The sequence below is a fragment of the Drosophila hydei genome, unplaced genomic scaffold (assembly GCF_003285905.1).
Source record: "Drosophila hydei strain 15085-1641.00,03,60 unplaced genomic scaffold, DhydRS2 tig00000001-arrow-pilon, whole genome shotgun sequence".
NCBI lineage: Eukaryota > Metazoa > Arthropoda > Insecta > Diptera > Drosophilidae > Drosophila > Drosophila hydei.
In genome coordinates this window covers 1917956-1938960 of record NW_022045643.1, presented here as the reverse complement: position 1 = coordinate 1938960, position 21005 = coordinate 1917956, and the positions used below count along the sequence as shown (strand labels likewise).

General features: G+C 44.5%; 2 protein-coding genes across 2 annotated transcripts in view; both read left to right on the top strand.

Annotated features, from left to right (window-relative positions):
• The first annotated feature begins 287 nt into the window (after nt 1-287).
• On the top strand, nt 288-9974 carry LOC111596140. The gene is made up of 10 exons (XM_023310223.2): nt 288-343; nt 2246-2479; nt 3002-3197; nt 3253-3366; nt 3426-3591; nt 5399-6130; nt 6720-7084; nt 7221-7696; nt 8962-9241; nt 9320-9974. Exons 2-10 carry the CDS (start codon nt 2313-2315, stop codon nt 9905-9907), a joined length of 3084 nt encoding a protein of 1027 aa, XP_023165991.2. The 5' UTR covers nt 288-343; nt 2246-2312; the 3' UTR covers nt 9908-9974.
• A 2853-nt stretch (nt 9975-12827) lies between these two features.
• The window catches only part of LOC111596139 (titin-like), a 52190-nt gene continuing 44012 nt past the window's right edge, over nt 12828-21005 (top strand). Inside the window, 2 exon segments of the mRNA XM_023310222.2 lie at nt 12828-13468; nt 20860-20982. Coding sequence (XP_023165990.2) covers nt 13211-13468; nt 20860-20982 — 381 coding nt within the window. The 5' untranslated portion in view covers nt 12828-13210.

The window sequence follows — 21005 nt, the reverse complement described above, 5'->3', positions numbered from 1 at the left end:
AGCAGACAGCGAAGAAACCACAGCTTCGGCTCACCTGTGAACAGGTTTTTATGTGCAGGCAAACCATAAAAAAGAAAAAGGGCGATCGGCAGCAGCGACTAGCCAATTGATATGCAAGCAAGAGGCAAGAGTGAAAAACAGCTGAGCTGACACGCAACGCCCGGGGGCCAACAGTCACAACAGTCGCTTGCAACTCAAACTCAAACTCGAACTCGCACCGGGTTGCAAAGCGCGCGACGCAGGCGCCAAACAACCGACAAAGCTACAAAACGAACTTTCAGTTGAGCGCGCAAGCTGTTGGCCGACGCACACAGACGGCACGGACGGGAGAGATTAGCTACGGGTACGGCGGCGGCTGCGGCTGCGGGTGGGGGTACGGGCATTATTACGGGTTTACAGCCCAAACAACGGAGCAAGTGCAATTTTGAAAGTCAATAACTCGAACTGTGCCGCAAAAAGCGCTTAAATGGAATTTAATGTCAAATTACAATTTGAGTGCCACATAAAAAAGTCCAAAAGCGAAATAATTAATTACAGCAAAATTGTAATGAAGCCAAAAGCCAAATAAGAACAAAAAACAACACACAAAAAAACATTTGTCAGCTGTTAAAACAAATTTTTTGGTCGAAATGCTGATGGGTTTCGTGTTGCTGCTGCGGCCAGTTGAACTTTTCAATTAATTTAACAGCTCGAACAGAGACGTCGCTCATTTTCGCTTGGCCCGCATAGATCTTATCGCCATATCATAAAAGCAAAGTAAAAGAGTTCTTAGGAAAGTTTAAGAAAACGCCACAAAACGGTTTCTCATTTGTTATTGTTTTTTTGTTTGTTTTTTGTGTCTATTTTAGTAGCAGATTTAACTTGCCGCAAGGCCTAAAAACCGCCTGCCAAGGTGTGCCCCAAACAAAAGCGGGGCATTTAATGCCCAGCAGGCCTACCTAACTACCTCTTCCTCCCTCTCTCCCACTCTCTGTCTAGCTCTTTCTAAATTACTTCTTTATTTTTTTTGGTTTTATTTTTATGAATTTTTGCCGCGTTGCCACTTTTTGCCCCTGCAAATTATTCAATTTGAATCTGACATTTGAAACTTGAAATTCATGTTGCTGCTGGAAGTTTATGTCGAAGTTGTTGCTGCTGCTGCTGCTGCAATTTTCGTTGTTGTTGTTAATTGTAATTCGATGCGGAAGAGGCAGCGGGCCATAACCGCTAGCTGGCTCAAAAGTCTTGACAATTATATTGCTGGCAACAGGTTGGCAAGTGGTGCAAATTGCCCACGGGCCGCATTGAAAATTCTTGGCCATAAAACGGAGCAAGTTTTAGACTCACTTAACGCATAACTGTAAGATAGACAACGAGCTGGCCGAACAGAAACAGGATTTCTGCACAAGTGAAAGATTATGAGAGTGGCTGTGTGTGCGTGCCTGTCTGTGCGAGTGTGTGCCACGCCTCTTATCAGTCAGCAACAAATTAAGCCAAAACTGCAGCTGCCGTTTGGCCTGGCATAGAAAAAGTTTAGCGGCCTACCCGCTGACTACAATTTGTGTCAAGTAATTTTCAAAAATAAAAAATAACGCAAATGGCAATGCTCTAAACGAGAGTGCGCGAGGAACAGCTACCCTGTAACTGCAACTGTGAGGCCAGCGATAGAAGCGGCAGATAAAAGTGAAGAAGCTTTGGTTTCATTGGAGCTGAACGCAAGGCGAAGTCTAGTAGGTGGAAGCGGCTTTTGTCTATAGTTCATAAATTCTTAAGTTAACATCCAGCCCAACTCCGCTTAAACTCTTCAGACGACTTTGAAAAATGTACAGGGTATATGGAAAATTGGTATTTTCCATTAGTCGCTGACAAAAACAACTGGCTAGCAGGCAAAACGGGCAGCTCTGGCAGCCCAAGCAGCACAGGCAGCTCTTAAACTAACATGAAAATAGTGAAAATCATGTGTGCAGTTCCAGTCTTCAGTTCAGTCTTCAGTCTGCGACTTGTCAAACGTGTTCCACAACGGCATTGGAAATGCATTGTGCAGCAGCAGTGGCAGCAGCGGCGGCAACAGCAACAGTTGCTGCAACAACAACAGCATTAACTGTGACTCGTATTAATTTTCAACAACAACAGCAACAATAAGAAGCTGAAAAGGCCGCCCCAATGAAAAAAAAAACAAATAGTCATATGTACAAGTTTTTGCCCCTTTACACAGTTTTAACTTGGCTGCTTTGTGTTTTTATTTGAACCCTCGGCCCGTTAATAGAAATGACGTTTTCTGAAAGCTGAAAGCTGAAAGCCCTCACAATTAAAGAGTTCTTTACGGCCAACTCATGGAGGAGGACGTCTTGAATGCGCTGCAGATGCGCAGCGCTTATCTGTGCGGCGGCTACGATCGGAACAGGCGAATCATATTCATTGTGAATGCATTCAATGATCAACAATTGTGGAATCGTCGCTGTCTGCAACTGACGCTCGACTATCTCAAGCGTTCGCTCAGGTGAGTCTTTGAATCGCCAGGTGTATAGCAGAAGAAACAGGCCGCTAATCGAACTAATTAGCATAGACCAAATATGCAAATAGCCCGCAGATGATTTAGGCTCTATATCAGACTCTTTTCATTAGTTCTCTGCAGTTCTCCACACCCCGATATGCTAATACCATTTTATGAACTTCTTAGCTTTTCGTAGTTAGATCAAAGCGAACAGCCTGCCGCAGGCCAACTCGTATGATATGTCAAAGATAGATCACCCAACTATATCTAAATTTGTATCTCAACTGATGGACTCTTCTCTAGTTTTGAACACGCAACTTTTCAAGCCACAATAAAAACAAGAAATCAAATAAAATATGAGCAAAGATATTTATGTGATCAATCAACTGGCATTAGGCCCAAAGCCAGCTCCAGCTTAAGTTAATCAACAGCTAAACGAGATTTCTATGCCTAATGAACACTTTGTTAACTTTTCTCCACGTCCTCCTCCCTCTCTCTCTCTCTCTCTCTTTCGCTCTATCTTTGTAGCGCGTCCGTATTGCAGAATGGGGTGAGCGTCGTTGTCAACGCCCAGGAGATCAGCTCGCGCATATCCAGGCAGCACGTGCGGCAAATTTATGCGCTCTTTGGCGGCGACATCAGCGTCGATGTTTATCTAGTCAGAGCGGAGGGCTTCTGGGAGAAGCACGTGGAGCCTTGCGCCAAGTCGCAGACCAAAGGCGAGGTAAGCCACATATGCAAATGAGCCGCACAGCCAATAAACCGTGTCTGTCCTACAGCCCCTGGTGCTGTCGAAGGCGCGCCTGGCCAAGTTCATAGATCTACACCAATTGCCCGAGGAACTGGGCGGCACGCTGCAATTCAATTATGATCTGTGGCTGCAGCAGCGCAAGGTAAGCGCCAGTAATTACCAATGGAATGCCAACTAAGCAATGCTCTTTCCCACTCGCAGTCCATAGACGAGTTTAGCAAGACCCACGCGCAAACTTTGGCCGGCATGGAGCAGCTGTTGACGCTGCTTAAGTCGCTGCGGCCAGCGGAAGCGGATGTCGAGCTTAAGAAGTGCGCTCAGCTGCATACGCACGTGCAGCGCAGCATTGAGTCGGCCATTGAGATGGGTAAGCGAAACAACAGCAGCAGCAGCGACGGCAAATTCGTTGCCTGAGTCTTTCGTTTTGCGTGGTGAGCGAAACAATTTACATAATTTCAATGATCACCGTCGCCGCCGATGACAACGACAAACGAAACGAGTTAACAGACAGCAAATGTGACAAGTAATCCACAATAACAACGACAACTACGAGCATAAGTCGTGTGCGTGTTTCAATTAGAAATGAAAATGTTTGGCAAACTTGTTTTTTGGCTTTGTGGGTAGAGTTTTTATTACACTAATTAACATTGAAATTGATTTTGCGTTCTTGAAAACGTGCGTGATCTAGAAAGTGTTTTGTTTGAATTGAAACTTCAGCCAAGGCATAATTATAAATTTATTCATTTTAAATGCGCCTTTTGTACCTTTTCCCAGCTCCCACTGCTTAAATGTGAAAAGCTTCTTAAAAATCTGATAAAGATATAGGTGAAAACACAGAAAATCCAGATAAATTGCATTGAATAGTTTTCTATTGTTTCATTTTCATGTTGTAAGCCCATTTTACTTTTTCACATGGCGGGAGCAGAAGTTTCTTCAAGCCATTGTAAGTGTTAGAAATTAGAAAAATAATCCCAAAAATTATCATAAATATGTTAAGTAAGAGTAGGAGTATGGGAGAATGGAACTATAAACGAAAATAGAATAACTAAACACAGCTCTTTTGGATAGTAATTAATTCCAGCAGCTCGTAGGACTGAAACATGCGGGATAACTCATGCGTGGTAGATTTGATAGCTTTTATTTTGTATAGAAATTAGCTTGAAATTGGCGTTGAATATCACCAACCAAGCTAAGCTATTAGAATATTTGGAATATGAATATGCTTGACTTGCTGAATTCGAACTTCAAACTAAAATATTCTTATTTCTTATAAAGTCACATGCGTAGCAAAATCTTTATTTGTCTTCGATACACATGACTTACACTTCTACACCCAATCTCTCACTCCTCCACTTAACACTCTGTTTAGGCAAGCCTCTTACTCTTTCTGAGTTTCGCATAGCCAGCCTCAATCTTTATGCGTCAGAAAATGTTTAATATATAAAGTTAACAATATGATTGAATAACATCGCTTGAAGTTTCAAAAGTTTCAGATTTTGGGGCTCGCTAAAATTAAGTTGATTTTTGTGATCAATTTTTGTTGAGTGCCAATGCACACAGACGCATTTTACAATTAAACTTTATAGAGCAGAAATTCAGTGAATTTATATATTGTTTCACACTCTAATCTATTCTGTTATTTACATAAAACTAGTTTGACCCAATTAGTCACCTGTAATAACCATTATATTCTAAATGTAACTATCTATATTAAAATAAATCTCTTAATTTCAAGCCCAGCTTAGTTCACAGAGCTAAACTTCAAACACTTCCGATGCAACCATTTCACACACAGCTGAACCCAGAATTGAGCTGTGTTGTGCTGTGTCTTTGACGAGTGTTGAACAAATGGAGAATACCGCAGAAACCGCACAACTTGATGCTCATGTCATTTTTGTTGTTGTTGTTAGCGTGTGGCGCGTGTGTGGGTGTCTGGGTGACTGCTATTTGTATGTATCGTGACCCTTCACTTAGGCAGCTTTTTTGTTTTGCTTTGTTTTCGTTATATCTGCGTTGATGCGCAACGAAACTGGCACACAATTTGAGCGCAGCTTTTCACTTTTTACATAGGGCATAAGCAAATAGAAACGTTGTGTTAACTAAGCAAACGCACGGCTAATAAACAGATTTTCATTGAAACTTAAACCCTTTTCCCCATTTCTCTTTTGCTGCAGGTAATGCGATCTTGGCGCGCTTTAACGAAGTTTACGAGACGCAAACGACAACGCCACATGCCGCACCTGCTGCCAGCTCGAACACAACAACAGCATCGCCAACAACAACAAGTGGCCACGCCCAGAGCCCTGCTAAGCCGCTGCTACCGCCCGATCTGAACTGCGAGCGAGCCCGCATCGAGCTGCGCCTGAATGAAATAGAGAAGAAGCAGACGGCAATACGCACCGCTTGGCTGGAGCTGTTGCGTGCGCTGCGTGAGGCACGCGAGCTGTGCACTTTGGCCGAGGGCGTGGCCTTTGTCACCAACTGGATTCTGAACCAGGCCGAGCAGCTGCTCAGCCGCCAGCGCAGCGTCGGCAGCGACGTGCGCGGCTCCGAGACGCTGCGTGCGGCACACGATCAACTGGAGCTGGAATGCCGCGACACCTACGGCTGCTATGCAGAGCTGCTCTACAAAGTCGAGCAGTTTGCCAAGGAGCGCGCCACAGCCACATGCCAGGATCTGCTTTCGCAGCGCGACTTTATGCAGTTTGTGTGTCGTTCCTTTGCCGAGCGCCTGGAGCGACGCCGCAAGGTGTTGATGACGGCGCTGCGCTTCCATCGCCTGCTGGATCACTTCGAGGAGCAGCTGCTCATAGCCAACCAAGCAGCCAATGCGGAGCCCAGCGAGTTGACTGCCCAACAAGCCGAAGACATGCTCATGCAGCTAAAGACCAGTCAACAGCTCTTGGGTAAGTCTAGATGCAGACCTGACCTCCATGCCAGTTTTATGTGCAATCGTAACTATTTAATGGCCACAGATACCAAGTGAAAGTCTGTAAATTGGCTCGCTTGATGTAAATGAGTAGCTGTTGCAGATATTTCAACAGACTGTCTAAGTATATATAGCTATGCAGCTATAGCTTACAATCTCAAGTAGAAATAGTTGACGTTGCCCAAACTTTTCTTGAATATTCCAAGCACAACTATCAAGAAATTCTCGTTACCTTGATAATACTTGATAAGAGTTTCGACATAAATATCAGCTATGTCACTCACCTATATAGATAAGGTAGCATACAGCAAATTAGCATTACAAGATCTTATATAGACTCTGTGAAACAGCCAAGGCTTGCCTCTATATGAATGTTTATCTATACAAATTGTTCAGTTGCAACATGCAATGCTCTCCTTATCAGAGTCTCTTCTCTTATACCTTCAACTCCACCAATAGAGCAAGCCCTATGCACAGCCAAATAAGTTTCATAGTTTTGGTTGCGCTTACAACAATCGGTTGCAGCTGTTTGACTCGAACCTTGATCACAATTTCCACACACGCAGGCAACATCGAACACGAACTTGTGCGCGAGGGCGAAAAGCTGAGCGACATGTTGGCAATGCCAGTGAAAGATGCCTTGGGCCGTGACCTCCAGCTGGACTATAGCAACGACATTGCCCAGCTGCGGCGGCAGATCGATGCGAGCCGCGAGCGCCGGCAGCTGTGCGGACAGAGGCTGGCGCTGCAGCGGCTCACCTTGGAGCAGGTGACCCACATTCATGGCTACGAGCAGGAGGTGCGCTGCGCGCTCCAGTGGCTAAACGAGCTGTACGCGGTGCTGTTGCGCTGTCACTCCCATGTTGGCTGCAACATACACGAGATTCAGCTGCAGAAGGACGAGCTGCAGGGGTTCGAAGAAACCGGCCGGGTGAGTTTTCAGCTAGCACAACAACAGATCGAGAGGCAGAGAGCGAGTGAGAGAGATCTGCATTTTTTGGCCGGCCAGTTTGCGTGCAATTTTTGACGCCTTCATCGACTCTTCCACTTTTCCATTCCCCTTGCAGAGCATTTTCAACTATGGCTGTCAGCTGCTAGAGGCCTCGCAAACACTGCGCCTCTGCTGCAAGCTGGAGCAGTCGGAGCCTGAGCAGTTTCAGCTGCAGCTGCAGCGCACCTGGCACAGTCTGCAGTCCATTGCCCAGGAGCAGATGACCCGGCTACGCGTCTCCGCTGTCTTTCACCGCAGCGTGGAGGCTTACTACAGGCAGCTGCGCGACTTGCGCCCTTTGCTGACCCATGAACTTGCCACGCAGCTGCAGCAGCAGCGGCAGCAGCACAACCGCAGCAGTAGCGGCATTAGCAGCGATGCAGAAGCCTCGCCGGAGCTCTCGCCAGCTGACGGTCTTGGCGCACGCTTGCAGCACCACCTGCTGGCGAGAGAGCAGCTCCTGGTTGAGGTGGGTCGCATGGTGCGGCTGGGTCGGCTGCTCAAGAAGCGCCTTAAGGAGCCCTTTGTGCTGGATGCTCTCACAGGCAAAAGGTGAGTGAGATGCAGATTTCTAATCATTTTCCAGCTGAGGCGGCTGCGTGAGTGCTCACAGAGAGAGAACAAAGGAAAACCACTCAAAAGCGAAAACCACTCAGATATCTGACTAATAATTTCTTCAGATAAAACCAAAATAAAAGCTGACAAAACTAAAGCGAAAAGTGCCGCCAACTACACAGAATTTGGCTCTTGGTGGGCCACAACAGTCTATTTCGGTGCGTGATCCAGCGCAGAGCGTCTGATGCTCGACGGGAGGCGTCTTTGTCGTCGGGAATATTCATAAATACATATAGCGTGGCAACTTGTCAAACTGTCAAGTGAATGAAACAGCCGGCAATCGGTATACAGATAGTATATATAGACTGTGTATATCTTTAGCTTCAACCCGACTGGAAAAAGAAAACGTGTGTGCCAGCCAACAAGTAGGTCAAAGTGGAACTTTACATTTTTCTTGTGCTTAAAATAGAAGTGTCTGCATAATTAGTGCGCCCCTCGCTCCTGATCGATCCGTGTCTTGTGGGTGATCCTGAAGAGTTGAGTACTTAGCGCAATTGACATTTGCCCGCCTGGCTCGGAGCCAAACGCGTGTTTAGCTATTGCGTCAAACTACTCAATTGTGGGAGGCGCCAAGAAACGGAAGCAGAAATGTTTGCCAGATTTCGGAATATCTTTGGCAAGTCCAAAGCCGATGAAGTGCCCACAATAGTTGTAGACGAAGCACCGGCTGAGGAATCGCTGGATGCGAATCAACACACTAATGCGCCCTTGGCCTCTGAGGAGGAAGATTTGAGCAATGGCCACGAGCAGCCGCTGAGCGCCTCCACACAGGAGCTATCCCAGCAGCTGGACGCCATTAATCTAAGCAGCCAATTGCCAGACTTCAGCAGCGACGATACGGAACAGGATGAGCCAAAGGACGAAGACGATGAAGATGACGATGAGACGGCGAGCACTTCCAGTGTGAAAACCAAAATAGCCAAAGCTTCTATCGAGCGTGATATCATCTTGGAGGATGCCTTAGAAGAAGAGGAAGAGGAAGAAGATGGCTCGCCAGAGCAGCCTGGCCAAAACAGTCTTGACAAGATTAAGGCCCTCATACGCAATGACAGCGAAACATATCCGCAGAGCGACTACACGGACACCGATGAGCCCTCGCCCTTGCACTCACGCACCGCCTCAGTGGATTCGACTGCAGAGGCAGTGCAACAACAGCAGCAGCAGCAGCTGAGTAAACCCAATTTGTTTTCATGTGATTACAGCGTTGTGCCGGATGAGCTGCCGCTGGACAGCAGTCCGAGTCCGATGCACGACAGCGGCCGCAACAGCAGCGCAGGCAGCGAGCCCATTCATGTGGAAACACCAGCCACGTTGACTGTGACGCCGACGGGCAGCAATGACCTGGCCTGTGCTGCCATCTCGCACAAGTTGAGCGCAATTGCCGAGGTGGCCGAGTCCTTGGATGCGGTCATACGAGACTGTAGCGGCGCTGAGCTGGATTTGTCGAATGCCACGCACAAAAAGCTGGGCATGGGCAACGAGGTAAGTGCGGCAGGCAGTTGCTTTCGCTTATGTTTCTCCAGATTCCTTCTTCACTTGGTTTTCATTTGATGCATGCAGGACTGGCAATCGCGTTCAACGGAAGATGAATCCTTTGCCACGGCCTCCGAGGGCAATTTTACGCCCAATTCGCATTCGTCATCCTTTCAAACGGCCTCGGGTCGCACCAGCTCCTACATTGGCTCCGCCAAGAACTCCTTTGACGAGGCAGACGACTCGACGCTGAGCAACTTTGAAATACCCGAGCTGCCGCAATCGCCAGTCAACATGTCCTTTGAGAGCTCCGAGCTGAGCTACTTCTCCGCGCAGCAGCCCCTCAAAGCCGACGATCAGGATAGTGTGGTGGGCGTGGCCGAGCTGCACAGCCAAAGCGTAACGCCAACACCAGAAGAGCAGCAGCATCAGCAGCAGCAGCTGCAGCTGCTGGCCCAGCCCATCGAATCGGACAGCGAATTAGAGGCCTACGGCCTGGACGCCGCCCACATCAGCACCGAGCTGCTGCCCAGCGTCTCCACGGCCGTCACGCCGGAGGTGAGTGCCCAGTGCGCTGCCACGGCTGACAATGCGCAGCAGACGCCGCCAGCATCGTGGCGCCGCAGCAAATACTACGAGAATATAACGAAGCAAACGATCAAGGGATTTCTCTGAGAGATTCGCCCTCGACCCGCCGTCCGCCCCTCGAGACCCCGCCCCACTAGAACCCGCCTAATTAAGACGCGCCATTTGCCTTCGCTCCGCTTTGTTCTTTGTTGTTTGTTGGTTTTATTTTTTGCTCTTGCCAAAAACGAATTTGCTGGCATTTTATCTTATTTTATTTGATGTCTAATTTTATTTTAAGTTCGCTTCTATTTTAGCTATTTTAGCCCATGAGCAAAACGAATGCTTTCGTATTTATTACTTTTTAAGCGAAACGCATGTTTTTATTGTATTTATTTAAATTATGAAACTAGCTTAATTAATTAGTTTGTTTTGCCTGCGACAATTAGAGAATTCCAAAACATTTCCAACGCTTGGCATTTATTTTTAATTTATTTTTTATTGCTAAAGATTTAATTGCACAAAAACAAAACTTTAATTTTTAGCTATAAATTAATTTTTTATATAAATTTTTAAACACTTTTTAGTCACAAATAAGTCACACAACTAGTTAAATTGATAAATGAAACAAATATATTTCTATAAAATGTAATGCGTTTAGGCTGTAATTTATTGTTGCATAACTTTTGGCTGCAGCTGTAAAAGCCAACGCTTAACCCCTGTGCAGCCGAGTGGTCCAATTGCAACCCACAACACTTGCCCAATTTTAATTGCCTCGACCTGGGCTGTTCATAAATATTTATCAAATGCTTTTTAAGTGATTTTAATTAATGTGTGAGAGCTGTCATAAGGGTGTCGCACACACGCACTCACACATTCAAGTCAGCTACTCAAATGTCTCATTAATCTCAATGAAAAAAACATCATAAATAATATGTGTGCGAGAGGCGACACAGCTTGGGAGTTCTAGCTCAAAGTTCTTGTAACTAGGGGTAGTGCGCCGTTGGTCAGCTGCAGCCAAGCGCCATGTAGCAATCAAATCAAATTGGCCGCTGCTCGTGACGGCTGCGAAACGCTGGCCGGAAAATATAATTCAATAAATTTTTGGTGCCGTTGATAGGCTGCAAAATAATAACAGAATACGTTGATTGGATGCAGCAACACGAACGGCACGAACTAATCTACCCCTCACTCCCTGCACCCTCTACATGCCTTTGGTCAGCTCTCAAGCATTGCCTGCCACACGCATTTCGAACGCTCAAGTAGCGTAAAACTGCGCTGAGGGGGGAGCGGGTTAGCTGTGAATGCGGGCGGCCGCCTGTTGCATTCTATTAAGACACGATGCAGTCAGGTTGATGTTGTTGTCGTTGTCGTTGTTGTGGCCTCTTCGGTTGTGTCTGTTATTAAAGTACAAGCTTTGCTTGAGCACATTGTTGCAGTTGTTGTTGCCGGCGCAGGGCATTAAAAATTGAAATCATGAATTAACGACGCAACGAATGCCAAGAGCACTTGTTTATTTATGTCGTCACCGCCTCCCACTCTTCCACCGCCCGCTCGCTCGCTCGGCCCAGCTCAGCTCAACGCCGCTCAGCCGGCATCCAAGCTGCAGCTCAGTCGCGCGTCGTTTGAGAGCGCAAAAGCTGAGCGAATCGGTTAAGTGCCGGGCTCCCCCGTTTTGGCACTCGCACTCGACCCGATCTCGCGTCGATCTGGCGGCAGCCGTCGTCCGGTTGAGCTGCTCAGTCTTGTTCGAAGTTCGCGTCGTTCGGTTGTGGGGCACGCGGCGCGCGCGTTTCTTTTCAATTTATTTGCTCATCAATCCGTGTTGCTTCTCTATTTTTTCTCAACAAAAAATGTGCGAATAAAGTTTTTGAATAATGTAAATTTGGCATCGAAATGTAAATGAATTTCTGACGCTCGCAATAAATTAACAACTAATGACATTGAATGCTATATAAATTATATTTAATACAAGAGAAATAACAAACACACTTCAAACACATATATCTATAAACACATATATTTTGATGCGGCGGCACAAATTGTGTTCTAATTTAGTTATTGTTGTTGGCCGTCGTCGAACGCAAGAAGAATCGCAAAAAGAAAAAGACACGAAAAATAAATATCATTTCGCTAGAGTTTTTGGGGCTGTCTGTTAAAATTGACATTTGTCGAGGAGTTCGCGAACGACAGGCAGGCAGGCAGGCAGGCAGGCAGGCAGCCAAATTGTGGCAGCCACGCCTCATTTCCAGGCATGTGCTCTCGTTCGGTGTGTGCAACATTTTTATAGTGCCTGTTTATTTTTAGAAAAGTACAATTAAAATCATTTACATTGCCTCATACGAAAATCGCTTCAAATGGTTTGGCCATAAAAATCAAGAAACAGAAAAGAAATTACCTAATGCCACAGCCGGGCGCACACACAGGGCAGCGGGCAGTAGGCAGCAGCAGCAGCAGCTCACGTTGCGTATGCGTAATATTTCAAAAATAAATGAAAGCTGCCATAATTTCTGCCAGCCCAAAACAGTTGCAATTGATTGAGCAGCCAAGCATCGAACAGAGCAAAGGCACAACAGCCAAAAGGTTAACATTTTCAGACACTGCAACAATTTTGGCACATGTGTGCGATTGTATCTGAGTATCCCAAAGATACAGCAACAATGATTAGCCTGACGCACATCCGCCAAATGTGGGCTATTCAAACAAAGGCAGCAGCAGCAGCACCAGCAGCAACTGAGAATTACTCAATATGCGCGTAGTTCTACGTTTTAGTTTGATTTTCAAAAATAGCGCAAATTGAGCATTGTCATCGGGCCGAGCAAAGATCGGTGCGGCGCACGCATCAAAGGCAGTGCTAAAATTTGCTCAGGCGCATATGCAAAATACATTAGTATAGGTATACTCATATATATATATATGAATATATATATATATAGACATTGTTGTGCTTAGCACACAATAATAAACAGGCAGCGCGAGGCATGAAGTCATAGTCGATTTATTTGCCATAGTTCTTCGCTCTGAGCGTATTCTATGTGTTGGGGGGCCGTCAGACGATCGCCAGCATTGATAGTGAGCGCGACAAACGAATAACTCGAGCAAATTCGCGAAAACGAACAACGAAACAACAAACAAAACTCAACTAACTTAAGCTAAACACATTTCTTTTAGAGAAAAATAAAAAACAAATACAAAATGCACAACAACTAAGCGAAAGACGCGCGCAATAATAAATATATATAAAATAGAAAACAAAAGAAAACTAAACGGGAAAGATTAAACGACGCCCACGCCTACACACAAAACAACACGTAGCCACTAAGCCGAGAACAACACTCAACACACACACACATAGAGACAGAGACACAGTTCAGCAGCCACAAAGACAAAGACAGACAGCGCAACAGCCACAACATGGAACGTCGTCAAACGTTAGACTCATCGATGTCTTCACTGTACTCGGCCAGCTCCTCGAATCGCCAGCTCCAGCTACAGCCACAGTCGCACTCTCAGTCACAGACGCAGCTAGACGCCTTCAATTATTCAGCAACAATGTCATCATCGTCGCCAACGCCAAGCCAGGCAACGACGTCCTCCTCTCTGCGTGCCACCACAATTGGCACCGTTGTCGTACGCTGTGGACCCATACAGCTGGTGATAGCGCTCTTGCAAGTGAGTTGTTGTTGTAGTTGTTGCTGTTCTTGTTGTGACTGTTGCAACATGAACATAGTTGCAGATACCAATAGATAACTATGTCTTCAAGTAGCAAACGCTGCAATTTATGCAGCTACACTTGGCCGTTAAGTCAAAAGGGCAAATATGTAGATGTTAGTCCTGGCAAACAGAGAGATCTCGCTGGGCTACATAAATAAGATATCAGCGTAGTTTATTGCCCTTCTAGGCGATTTTCATGACCTCAAAAAGCGTGAAGATCTTCATGTTCATGTTCCTTCTATGATATATATGTTGTTCAGAGAGATGTTTGTTGTTGCATAGCTGATATGAGTTTTTCTCTATTTTTCTTTTCGAGTCCCTCAACTGCAATGCTTATTTGTCCTTCTCATTTTGTCGATTCTGCCACTTTTTGGCTTGAAGTTTCTATTCCTTTCTCTTAATTGATCTGTTTTTCCTCTTTTTTCTCCCTCTCTCTCACTCTCTATCTCTTTCCTTTCCTTTACTCTATCTCTTTTTAATTGTATCCCTTTTTACCCAATCTTGCAGATTCCTTCTTCAGTTATGCATTAGTCTTTCTAGTGTATGAACCTTTCATTCTTACTTTTATTTCTTATTGCAGAATAACTTTGTATGCTTCCCTTCTCTTTTTCTCTCTCTCTCTCTCTCCCTCTTTGTTTCTCTGGCCGAATTTATCCCTTTTTGGGTATCACTTTAAACAAACATTTACCCCAGATATGGCATCATTACACTTGAAACACATAACTGATTTACTTTGAATACGCTACCTCTCTTGGGGAGGCTAATAAGAAAAAAAACTCCACAACAAATCAGAAAAATTCAAAATAAAACTCAAATATTTGATTTTTATTTCGCCTAATGCCGAAAACTGGTTGCTTGATTGGATTGAAACCGGCTTTAATATAATTTCCGTGCCAATTAGCACATTGAGCGCCCCACAACGAAAGCAAAAGTTGTTGATAGCACTCATTTGAGTAGTGTGTGTATTTATTTACTTGTGTCTGTCTCTGCGTATGTGTTTCAAACTAAAACAAAAGGGTTCAAGGTTGTCTGACATCAGCGGAGCGAGCGTGCGCGTTCTAACGTGACAAAAGAAATGTATCTGCAAGATACTTTGTCAATTAGGCGCAGCTGCTACCTGCATGACCAAAAGAATATAAAAAAAATATATATAAAAAAATAAGTGCTACACAGAGTGAAAACGGTAACGGGTAACCCAGCAGAAGACCAACCACAGCAACACCAACAAGAAATCAATGAGAAATTTTAGGGCCTCACATGCGTAGCCAAAAATCTGTGGCCTGAACTTGAGTTTGGAGCGTTTCATGCGCCAGACAAGGTTCAATAATTATAGAAGACGTCAAAGTTTTATGCCACGGGCGTGTATATGTATTTTTTAGTATTTTCTGTTTTTTTTTTCGTTGTTCATTCAACTCGTTTGGCAAAAACTCATTGAAATTTTTTTGGCCACTTTGTGCCACTTTTTCGACAGCAATTTGAATGGGTTGCCCAATCTGAACACTCTCCATGTGTTTAGCATTTGATTTGATTTACACAATTTATATATTTCGCGCTACGTTCTCTCGGTACGCATGAGTCAGTGGAGGAACAGTTTGTTAAGCGCTTTTCAGCACGTTTTCATATTTTGGCAAATACATTCAAAAAATTCTACGAAATGAAAATAATATGAAAAGTTGTAGACCCACCCACACGCTGGCAACAGTTAAATTGATTTGTCGAGGACTTACCTGTTGCAGTGTTCGCAGTGTTGAAAAAAACACACGAAAGCATTTTAGTTCAGCAAGCAGGTAAACAAATTAGCTGACTTCGAGAGAACAAAGTCAAAATAAAATTCCCAAAAAACAGCAAACAGATGTGTGTAGCTATACATACAAGTACGCCAGCTATAACAATAGGCGTGGCATATGCTTAAAGATGCTTTTCGATGAGCTCAGTTGTTTCTTCTGTTATTGTTATGTTTGTTATTGTTATGCTGAAAGGAGGAGATTGAGAACGCGTATTGGGGGCGGAAGCACATCCAAAGTTATGGATAGTCTGTGAAAAGATTGAGGCAGCAGTAAGTTTCCATGCTGCGTAACTATGTTAATAAGTTCGAGTACTTATGCATATGTCAAAGTTTCAGTTACAGATAAATATTTAACTCTTTCTTTTCGAAGTTTGCGTAAGTTTGATTGCGTTTGCTCAGCACCAACTTTGCTGCTGAAGAGCAGCTGTGCTGAATATTTGAAAAGGCAATTTCTGTCATACAAACAATGTGATGGCAATTGTTAAGATAACAGCAACTGCTTCCTCTATGGCATAATTTTGTTGAAATTCTTCTGTTGCCCATTTAAAGAATATGTTGGCCAAGAGACTCCGAGACTGCGTGACTGCGAGCCTCCCGAGTCTCGTAACTCATCGACATGATTTACATTTTATGTTTCAATCTAAATCAGCATCTTTTGCTACGTATCTGCCATCTGAATGATGGCCCAACCCTTGGCCAATGAAATTCATTTACCAAACACATGTAACTCTTGGGCAACACTTCAATCTCAATGGCTTTAAGTTTATTATCTTGGTCGCACTGTTTGCTGTTGTAGCTTTCATGCTCCAAATGAAAACATTTCTATAAAAAAATATTTACAATTGATACAAATTGTATCTTTCGGTTTGTTTAGTTTCTTTCCCAAGTAAATTCCACGGGCTGGTCAAAAAATGGACGGAAAATAAAGCAAACAGACCAAGAAGCTAACTTCAAAGGGGGCCTTTAAGATTTACGTATTTCGCTTAGACTTACTCTAAATAAATAGTTCTCTGAAGCGTGCCAAGCGTGCAGACGCCTCCAGTTGCTCCATAATTGGAACTAATGCGCGAAATTAATTTGGCATTAGCATTGGTTAAGACCGTTTGATGGCTATAAATATATGTATGTAGGAGGAATTGGTGCGCAAAGGCGACCTGCTTTGTGCGACTGAAGATACTTGAGATCTATGGCTGATTGTTGATTCGCTCTGATTTGCAATTGAAGCGCAGCTATGGACCAGGGCAGCGCCACTAATTGAATTTATGGCATTTTCATTTGTAAAAGTCGCAGCTTTTCACTCATAAATTGCGCAGACATATGAGCAGCACACACACTCGCACACCCAGCTCTGTAGCTGTGTGAGACTAAGTTATGTGCCGTCGCTTTGGGCTGGCGTGGGTGAAACGCTGCAGCTGCGCAAAGCATGGACACTCAGCCAGAGTCAGCGTCAGCGTCAAAGCTGAAGCCGAAGCTGTAGCTGGAGCTGGAGCTGAAGTCGGGCCTGGCAAAAGAAAGCCGTGTGCCAAGTTAGAGAAATGTTTACGACGCTTGGCAGGCACATAAATTTACGCATGAAAAGCTGCGCATTCCACTCGCACTTGCGACGAGGGCTGGGCTAACCGAAAATCACGGCCAGTCACGATTGTCACTGTGATTTATTGCACAGTGATCCCAGTGATTTGCTGTCTGATTATGCACTCAAAAGTAAAGCCATAAAAGTCACAGCATGGCAAGACGAACTGAAGAGATATAAATTTGCAATTACAATTTTGACAAAGCTTTGATAACAGAAGAAAGTTACATACGATACAGATACATACGATATAGAAAATGAGGAAAATTTATTCCCTTTTCCGTTTAAATTACAGTTGTGCTTGGATTCTGATTAGACTATAACTTAAGCTGGAGTTTTGGTCAAGTTCTTAGCTTTTAGTTGGGCAGCTCCATCGATAGCAGGTCAACTTGATCAGCTTTGGAGTATCAGTTAGTCTGCATATATCCTTCTAATCCAGTTATGCTCTGAGCCTGCATTTTAGTCACTCGAACAACCAAGTGGGATTAGCATAAATCTGAGTGTGCAGCCCTAGCTGGCCGTATGCACAAGCCAAGAGGTGGCGCTGGACATTGTCAACATGTCCGATGTTAAAAAGCAAGAGATGTTAAATAATGTATTCTATGCGCAGACGCTGTTGCCGGTTGGCAAACGCGGCCAAGCCGGTCGCTTTGGCAGCTGGCTATCGTCTATCGTCGGGGCTAATGCAGCTCCTACTTTGCGCAGCTGACAAAACAGTTTTGGCACGCACTGATTGATAATCGAAGGCAGCGGCATAAATTCAACAGCCCCAGCAGCAGCCGAGGCATCCAAGCCTGCATTCGAGCCCGGCTGCATCTGCTAGCCAAGTTATCTGTGGAGCAGAGCAGCTGCCGTAATTACCAGGCACGTTTTCTGGTTTTCGGGTAGATGCGAAATGTATTGCATGTTTACATGAAAACTGATATTTACCGATAAATGTTCAATGAAAGTCGACGGTGGCTGCCGCAACTGCGGCTTTCGGCTGCTGCTGCTGCTGCTGCTGCTCCCGCTGCTGCGAGTCGTGGTTAGCAATTTGTACAAACAATTATAGAAATTATCTCTCGCCTGGTTGCGAATTAAATTGAAATTTAAATTGCATTCGATTGGAGCGATGCGATTGCAGCGAGCCTCGCTCTCACACACTCTCTCTCTAGCTCTCTCCCATAGGTAGCAGCAGCAGCAGCTGCTGCCTGGGAACTAGGCAAGTGCGAGAAACAAACATAGCCCAGAAATAACTGAAACATATTTGATGTTTATTTTGTTTATTCTACGTGTATTAATAGAAGTCTGACATCACACGCAAGCGACGCGAGCTAACCTTTGTTAGATCATTAAAGCTGACACAATGCAAATTAATGGAAAAAAAATAAAACAATGTTTTATGACAGAAATCAAGTCAAGCTGAACGGCTATAACTGATGGCCCAATGCTCTACAATAGCTGTAGATGTGGGGGATACCCTCTTAATGAGTTATCAATCTACGCAGTTTCTTTGATTTCCATTTAATTAAAAATTAATTGAGATAAACTGATTCACTTTAAGTCATACCTTGATCTATTCAGCTTGCACATGACAAGCCATTACCTGCTTCTGATACTTGAAGAGACCTCCAACCAATATACCCCTTCACTACCCATTGAAATGGATATTTAAAAAAACAATAACAATGTCCCACAAATCATTTGCATATGCGTATTTGCTAAATCTCAAAATTGTTGTTTAGTTCACACATACACAATACGCTAGAGCTAATGCTAATGCCAATGCTAATGTGGTTTTTATAGCATTTGGCTATTTGTCCAAACTCTTAAATCTATATGCTCTACAATTGGCAGTGAGTGCGGGTCAGTGAATGATTGATTTATGTCTTTTTAATGGACTCCATTTCATTGATATGCAGCTCATACACTGCCTATTGGGAGCATCCAAGTATATATTAGATAGATCTGAAGGTACTACTCTATGCTACTACAAATTAACTTTGACTCAGTTGTAGATAGTCTGTCAGGCAGTTCTCAGTTTGTGGCCAGTCGCGTGTCGCGGATTGCCAATTGCTGAAATTGCAAACGTTTTCCAATAAGAATCCGCCAACGCCCACGCTACAACGCGTGCAGAGCTGGCGAGATACTCAATCAAATCATCAAACAGCATCGGCTTACAAAAAGCCGGGCTCTGCGAACTAATAAAAGAGAGAGAAAAAAATGAAAATAAAAGCGCGCAATGATTTCATACAAACGATAACCACGTCAAGGTAATTTTATATCGAAATCGTGTTCTACCCGCTGACACAAAGTATTAATTTAAAAGCCAAAAACGTGTTTGGGGCTAAGCGCCTCAGAAGTGGACTTAGACAGACGGACGGACGGACGGACAGCTGGACATACCCTGTTGCCCATGGGAGCGCTTGGGTATTATATCATCGTTGTATCCTACTGACATGATCGTCTTAGACTTCCGTCTCGTTACCAGAGCTTAGCCAAATGGTGTCCAAACTCTCTTTATAAATGGCCAAAATACACACACACACACACACGCTCAGTTGAAATGGCCCGCTGCGTGCGGCACTCTGAAATATGATTCAACTAAAATGTTGCAATGAATGAAGCGCCGTGCGCAGAGTCGCGTATGAATATATCGCATATATGTATGAGTGCATGAATATAGTTATGGTCTATGGCTGCCTATAGTGATGTCATACCATATATGGTTCACATTTCAGTTAGTCGACTCTGACGTGATTCGTATTTTGGTGTAACGTGGCCCGTTACATCGACTTGAATTATCCGCAGCCATCTATTTTTGCATATTGAAAACTCACTCACGTCCAACTAGTCTAGCTGGAGCTGGGGAGCCGAATGCCCCTGGGCGCCAATGTTGTAATTTCAGTCTAATAGCACGGTTATTAGTTTTCATTGTAATTGATTGATTACGGTCATTAGTGAGATGGTTGATCTTGAGCGTATGCATTTGGGAACGGCAGCTGCGCACGCTGTGGACCCACAGCAAACAAATTAAAGCTCAATTTAATAGACAGCTAAACGATGCGTTCCGCGCCAGATATGGTTAAGAGACGCTAACATAAAAAACAATAACAATAACAATAACGAAACGAAGAGCCCTATAGGAAAACGCGTATAAAAACATTAGAGATTTCCGTGACTGTCAAACGAATTGACACCCACGCGCATGGGCCTCTTAAGTATTTGATGGGGCAGACGCTACTTAAAAAATGTCAGCGAGTGGCTTTCACTGCGCGTGGCTGGCAGGCAGGCAACAGCTGAAATGTTCTCCATGCTCCGACATGTGGCACTTTTTCTTCCAGCAAACTGGAACCACATAACTCAGGCCAAATATGCGCGAGCAGCAGGAGGAGCAGGCAGCCACTGCATCTGGGGGCGGTGCTGGCTGGGGTATTCCAACAAGCATATACATATCAACACATGCGCATCCCAACAGGAAAAACTAACGGATGCCATTACCATATAGAGTCGCAGCTGACCTTCATTGCAATCACACACAGGCTCCAATAGAGCTGGGAACTGTTGTTATTCTCCTGGTTGTTGTTGTTGTTGTTGTTGTGCATCGATAACTCGACAACTACCAAAATTAGAAGCTGCTGTGCAGCATTGTCGTCGCCTGAGCAGGTTTCGCGGCAGATCTGCGACGCTGTCAACGACTAGTTTCATGAATGAGAACGCAGCTTCGAGTCCGACTGAGCAGCAGAAGGCCGTGAACGTGACTCTGAATAATATTTAAAATAGGCACATTTATGAGGCTAAGGGTTAAGTTTTATTCCTGAACTGCTCTTTCTTTTCTATAACTATTCAATCAAATAGGTTCCTTTAGGTTGCCATTTCTTTTCGAGAATGTATTCAAGTAAGGTCCATAGACTTTAGAGAGTCATAAACTATAAGCAGTTCATAGTTTTTGAAGCAGTATAGCTGGCTTGGCTTGCTTATATAGCTTTTTCATTTAAACCCAACTTGCAGAGTCCCGAAAAGATTTACATCAAAGTTGTGGAGCTGGAGCCAAAAATAACAGCGCTCGGCGACAATCTGGACGAGTCGCTGCACATGCAAAGGGAGCACGATGAGACGCTGCGTAATCTACAGGTAACTAGACGCACAAACTGAAC

Coding starts and splice junctions, on each gene's coding strand:
- LOC111596140 (XM_023310223.2), top strand. CDS start 2,313: ATGGAGGAGGACGTCTTGAATGCGCTGCAGATGCGCAGCGCTTATCTG. Junction 2,480..3,001: donor TATCTCAAGCGTTCGCTCAG/GTGAGTCTTTGA, acceptor CTATCTTTGTAG/CGCGTCCGTATTGCAGAATG. Junction 3,592..5,398: donor TGAGTCGGCCATTGAGATGG/GTAAGCGAAACA, acceptor CTTTTGCTGCAG/GTAATGCGATCTTGGCGCGC.